Here is a 6,949-nt window from a genome sequence, read left to right on the forward strand (position 1 = left end):
TCCAGTTGTAGTACATAAATTACCGCGAGGCATTGTGACAATGGCCGACTCATATCCTCATTACGAGGTTATTTGTGTCAAAAAGTGCTCCACTTCTGTATCATGAGTCATCAGCCATTGAACCGAGGGAAGTCAAACAATCATAAAAAACACTAACGATTAAAAAAAATCATAACAAATACTTAAGATTTTTTTTTAGAAAATCTTAGTTGTTTAAAACTGTTCATGTAAAGCCAAATGCAATCTAATCCGTATTTAAAATTAAAGTACTAAATTGATATTTTCTTGCAAATTGTTCTATGACCAAAACAAAATTTATAGTGCCGTGGATTTTTTTTTTTTTTTTTTTTGCAAACGTATCCTCTTGTTTCACAATTACATGGAACCAGTTATATCTGATAGTTATCAATTTAGTTGGCGCGAATGCAATCGGCGGACGAGGGGGAGATATTTTGGGAGGAAACCCAGAGTACTCAGTGGTCGGGCAGGTTAGTGAAAAGCGTGTGCTTTACCATAGTCACTACCATTGCACTATTCAGCGACCTAAATAGTTAAAACCAGTTTCCTCGAAATAATGTTATTTTGAAAATCTCCATCATACACCCGATTCTCCTATAGCTGATGTGCATTCGTCTATGCCATACTCTTGAATCAGGTGATTTCAACAGATGAGGTCACTTTAACACGTGACATGTCACAGAACTACAGGCAGTCATTTTTACCTAAGGCTTGTAGCTCTGAACAAGAGGTTCAGTGTGCCATACTTCCGCTATCATGACTAATTGTGCGGGCATTATCTCCTATATTATTAGTCACTCTAACTTCACATTTGGATATGAATTCACATTTGTGAGGCAACGATCGCGAGTCGTGTATAAAAGCAGGTCACTCTGACCTACATTTTGACCCCTGACCTACATAAAAGAAAATGTTGTCTGGGATCTTATCAGCTATGCTAGTCATTGGACCTTCTTACTTCGGGCATAGGTCCACTTAAAGTGCAATCTATGCATATATTTCACATTCTGTTGGTAATTTTTTATGCTGGAGAAGTTTGAAATAGTGTTTTGACGGCAATGGAGGTCATTTTGGATTTTTAAACTTACCCAAAACAACATTTGGTCATGACCATCTCATGACCAATTCTTGAAAGTTTCAACTAAACCCTAAGTGTTGTTCAGGAAAACAACTATTTTGCGATTATGTTAATAGAAAATGAGTGACATGATTACAATATCAAATTTTTGAAATGGCAGAAAAATCAAAGTTCTATCCCTAATATCCCTCAAAAAGTTTTGCTCAATGACGCCATTGGATCTAGAGAAGTTTAAACTAGGTTTTTCACATGACACAAGGGGGTTATGATGGGTGACTGTGAAAGATTTTGAAAAACCTAAAATAGCAAACCTTGTTCAGGATTATCTTAGGATCACACCATGCAAGTTTGAACTGAATTCCTTCAGTGAAACTTGAGAAGTTTATTATGTGTTCAGTGGACAACCCATGGAGAACAATGACAGATGAAACACAGGACAATAGGTCATCCGATGTAATGTCACATCAGTACTGCACTCAGTGTTCCAGCTGTTACATGGTTGAATGATTTCAATGAGAACTCGATACACACCTATTTGTTGTTGTATTTATTCATAACCATCCAGATATCTTAAAAAATAAAAATACCTGTAGTCAGAAAAATATAGATACTGGTAATTACTTCAACGTAAAATTGACATGTAAATGTTATCTAGTTAAATAAGAAAACAAATCAATTGATCACATTTCTTAACAACAACACGCATATTTAATCAATCACACAAGCTGATAGCACATTGGGTATTTCTAATATAACTTGGCTTACTTGGATCCTATGTTTGTGAGAATGTGTTGGTAAAGCTTTTTGGTAAAGTATAGTGAATGTATGATGTATGACTAAATTGCATATATTTTGCATATTACTATGTGTTTCTGTAGAGTGTGTTGATGAAGCTTTGGTATAACGTGTGACTAGAAAGTGTAAGTAAACCTATGAGGTTCAGTTGGTGAACATGTTTGGTTAAATTAGAGAACACAGCCGTCATTCATCCCAACAGACATGGTCCCACACTCGGGGTAGTCGCGTCTCCTGGACATACTTGTGTAGATAGGTACAACTCAGTTTCATCTTGGCATCCTCTGCTACAAAGTGTTCTAGGGCTGCCTGTACAGAAAAATGGAATAAAGGTAAATACTTAGAGTACTGCTTTGATTATGGATGGGTATTTACATCACTTTTAAATACAGTAGACTTCATTCGCAAATAACATATTTCAATGTTTAAAGGTTTAATTTGATTTCAGTTTTAATATATTTACATAAGAACTTCCATCTGAAGTTCAACAGCACAGGATGGTGTTGAAATATGATTTGGAGAAAACTGTTTATTCAATATTATAAGAGCCACTTTTGTTTGCCATTTACTTCATGCACAATTAGGGACCAAGGGGAATCTACACATGAAATTTAAGACTCACCTATTCAATACTTCTTAAGAAATAAGATAAAAAAAAAAACTTCAATTGTTAAAATCCAAGATGGCTGTTAATCAGCCTTTAATGATCAACCCTAAAATTAACATATATAACTAAGGACAAAGGGAAACCTACATTTCAAGTTTTATAATGATCCATCAAGTGCTTCTCAAGAAACAGGAACCATAAGATTAAGGAGAGAAGACTGACAATGGACTACATACAAAGTAGGGAAGGGTGATATGGACAGCCAGATTTAGCGAGTTCATAATGTGATAGTTTAATTAGTATCTATGTATGAACTATAAAATATGTTACCTTTGCTAGAATTTTTGCAATACCCTGTCCTCTGTAGACAGGAGGAACCTCCGTATGATAAAGATCTACAAAACCAGGTCGAATCCATTCATACTCCAAAATAGCCGACTCATTTCTTCTCTTCCCGTCTGTGTTAAAAAGAATAGACAAATAAACCAGAATAATCTTTTCTAAATCTTTAGCTTCCTCTTTTCAGGTTTCAGATGGTAATTCATTGATATTAATTTTGATATGGCATGATTAGTTTTTTAAAGTGATGGGAAATCAGTTAAAATTGGATAGGTTTTTCCATGTGTGTTCAATATATTTATAGAAAATAAATGTATCCTCTTGGGCAGTAATATTTTCTCTCCAGTAACTTAAACCTGAAACACCTCACTCACCTAGAATTTACACAAGAATGGATCTTAATGCCAATAGGCATCAATATTACACATGATATAAATTTTATTTTTGCTAAATCACAGGAAATTATCAAGATACCAATGATCAATTACCTGGTATGAAAAATAACAATCGATCATCACATCAGATGAAATAAAACAATTAGATATTTAATTACATCTGATCATTATCCCATCATGTCAAGTCCTGGCTCATCAACTTGGATTGGTATGAAAAATTATGCAAAGCATGTTGGAATCAACATGTTTGTCTTTTTGGAGATAAAATATTTTCATAATAACATTACATTCTTACTTGATAAATATCAGTAACTACCTATGTTGAACTTCAACCCTTTTCTTTGATCAATGGCCGAAAATTATTGGTTTCTATCTTAAATGCTTTATTTCACTTTACCTTAATTTCTTTTTGCAGAAATCTACTTACTCCCAGTTCAGAAGATATTGAATGAAAAGTGTTTACCTTCAATGTAGGATGTATAATGGAGTTCACTTGAGATTTTTTAATATATACCAGACACCAGGGTCTGTGGTGTAACATTAACTACAGACACACACTAAATCTTTAAAAGGAAAGAGTAATGAAAAAACCCAGTCCTAGTTAATGTTCAAACTAGCAACCTTTCAGTCTCCAGCTAGACACTCTCTCTTCTACTTGACTATGATGATATTCACACTAGCCAATGTTACAAAGACAACCTATACTGTCAACTTCCTACAAATGAATGGAGGTCACCATCAGTGGTAAATATGATTTGATAACAGTAAAGGAGAGTAGTGCAGGGGGCTTTGATGACTTCCTGACTTTAAAACACCATATCAATTACAGAACAAGGCTTGTTTTGAAAGATGTACACGTAGGCAGATGATCTGCAATTGAAGATGCTATTTCATGTGCATCACTCCTGATGAACCATTGGTTTCTAGAATCAAATTGCATCCCCAAATGAAAACAACAACAGAATAAGACATTCTAAGGAATGTAACTTATATTGACTATTCTACAGATAATTCAGTTGCATTTTGTTCAATTATAACTTTAAGCAAAAGAAACAGACTCTTATCAATAAGGATGTGTAATAATCCCATTAAAATTACCACATTTACTGCAATAAAATGTAGAAGAGGTATTTCTGTTAGGATTATTAAATCTTATTGATAGATGTCAGACTCCTGTTCATTACAGTCTATTGTGATTCTTAAGTTACTTATGTAACCAACAGGTGCTTGCCTCATCTGTCAATCTTTAAGTGTTTGTAATTCTGACTATAACTTGAGAAATACATGTATATACAGATGAATAGAAATAAGTGTATCACTATTTTTCTCGTCGTAATACTCTCTTATTTTTATAAGATATATACTTAACAATTTACAATCAAAATTTTAAAAAGTAATAATAAAAAGCGATTGTCAATCCATTCATTATATAACCAAGACATGTTTTCTTGAATTAGGTCATTCACTTGGCCGATGTAGTCAATGACCTCGATTATAAATCATATTGGATATAATACATGAAGAGGCTAATACCTGTTGGTTGATCCAGAAAGTATCATCAGATATGATCGTGATGATATTTACCCTGTTCTATGTTAATGTAGAAACATTTTTTCTTTTTGTCGTGTCCTACAATGAAAGGCATGTCACTCTCCTCTTTATCCACCTGGTCCCCTGCCTCAGTTGATCTATCAACTGTGCTCGATACACCACCTCTTGCTTGGTTCATTGTCAACAAGGGCTGGCAACGAATCAAACTTCGGCATGTCCCAAATGTGGGAAAGTGTTTGATTAAGATTCTGTGAGACATGACATGTCTACACTGAACAAAACAAGCTTCTATACGGCAGAAATATTAGCACAGCTTGCTTCTATCGTGTTGCCACCGAGATAAAACCGTGATCTGGGGCTTATCAGCTTGTGCACACTGAAGTTCAAGTAACCGGAAGTAATTATCTTCGATCAAATATTACTATCCGCAAGGAATATAACGTTCCTACCGAACCATATCTTCTTGTGACCCTCTTGAGCGCACGAACTATAAAGCATATACTTTCTTTTTTCAAGCAAATGAAGTATTAAATATGAATATTAAGAAGTATTACATAGACATTATTTTACAAAATAACCAGAAACTCCATCATTTCTATGATTTTGTCCTCCGTATATTCCTTCTTTGATATCTTTAGTGTCCTCAGTATTTCCTTTTTGTATTTTTGGCTTATTTTTTACAAAAGGATATTGATTCTTCTTTAATTTGTATTTTGCAAGATGGTCAGTTGATTTTATTATAGCAGGACGGATATCTGTTTTAATCAATTTCGGAGTTATTTCCCTTGATATCAAAAACTAGTCAATTCTACTTGCTTCTCTGTTTTCTTCTCCAAGTAAATTGTTTTTTGTAGGATTTTTTAATCTCCACATGTCAAATAATTTAAATTCTCTTTTTAATATAGTAAGGCCATTAACACATTTCTGTATTCTATTCACTGATTTTCTGTCAATTTTATCTTGTATGTCAATTACTTAGATTTTGGAACAACAGAGATATCTCATTGGTTGGTAGAATCACAGTGATTTGTTTGTGTTTGTCATTTAACAATTTCACCAAAACATGTATACTTTTTTAAAAATAAAAGACAGAGAAGATAAAGAAAATTTATAAAAAAGAAGGTGGTCTTAGTGGAACGCATATCTACTCATTTAATGTATATTTAAAAATAAAATGGATAAAAAAAATTTATAACGAGTGTAGTGCTTCTTGGAAATCAATACAAAACATTCTTCCAGTTAACCCTGATATTTTGTTTGATCTTGATAGTGCGTAGTAGAATTAGCATGACATGTAAAAAACTGTCTTTGGAAAGATGTAATTAAGGCTCTAGCAGAATTATAGTCAGAACCAAAAACTTTAATGAGTATCTTGGGGAAAGTATCTTAAATCTGTCAACATTTGAATCTCTTAGACATTTCACACAATGGAAACAACATGGATTAAAGACTATATCTGATATTTTTGATAATCACGGCAATGTTAAAAAAATTATTGAATTCCAAGAAATACCTGGGTTACACTATTTAAAATATTATGCACTAATCAGAAAAGTAGATAGAAAATGGAAACAAGAATATAGGGAAGAACTTCTTAATGGAATAAATTTTAGGTTATTAAAAAGAAAAGAAATACTTTCAATTATGTTATCAAAAACCAATTCCAAATTTTTTTTATATTCCATGTTTACTGCCAAATATGTTCAAACACCAATTAAAAGAAATTAAGAGAAATGGCAATCCGTATGGATTGGAGTATTTTATACAAAAATATATTCAATTATACACAGGAGACAAAATTACAAATATTTCAGTATAAGATATATGTCACAGGATCCTACCAACCAATGATTTATTGTACAAAATGCAGATTGTTCCCAATAACAAATGTACTTTCTGGAACACATCTTTTCTAAATGTTTTGATTCAGTGCAAATTTTTGAGGAGCTTTACCACTGGTATTCACACTGATCCAATTGACCAATATTATTTTAGAGGAAATTGACATCTGGTTTGGCAATCAACGGTTCAGTAAGCTTTTAAACCAATTTCTCCTCCTCACAAAACATCACATATACTACAGTCAAGTTAATCATTTAATACCAAACTTTTTGGCATTTAAATCTATTTTCAAAAAAGTAATGACTGTTGAAAAATTTATTGCCT

General features: G+C 32.9%; 1 protein-coding gene across 1 annotated transcript; it reads right to left on the minus strand.

Annotated features, from left to right (window-relative positions):
* Positions 1-1,663: 1,663 nt before the first annotated feature.
* On the minus strand, positions 1,664-5,165 carry LOC132550693 (protein NATD1-like). The gene is made up of 3 exons (XM_060214785.1): positions 4,817-5,165; positions 2,829-2,956; positions 1,664-2,200 (listed from the first exon to the last, which is right to left on the minus strand). Exons 1-3 carry the CDS (start codon positions 5,040-5,042, stop codon positions 2,078-2,080), a joined length of 477 nt encoding a protein of 158 aa, XP_060070768.1. The 5' UTR covers positions 5,043-5,165; the 3' UTR covers positions 1,664-2,077.
* Between the last annotated feature and the right edge of the window lie 1,784 nt (positions 5,166-6,949).

This window comes from Ylistrum balloti, unplaced genomic scaffold (genome assembly GCF_031769215.1).
Source record: "Ylistrum balloti isolate Yb309-2 unplaced genomic scaffold, AGI_CSIRO_Ybal_v1 Utg370140, whole genome shotgun sequence".
Classification (NCBI taxonomy): Eukaryota; Metazoa; Mollusca; class Bivalvia; order Pectinida; family Pectinidae; genus Ylistrum; species Ylistrum balloti.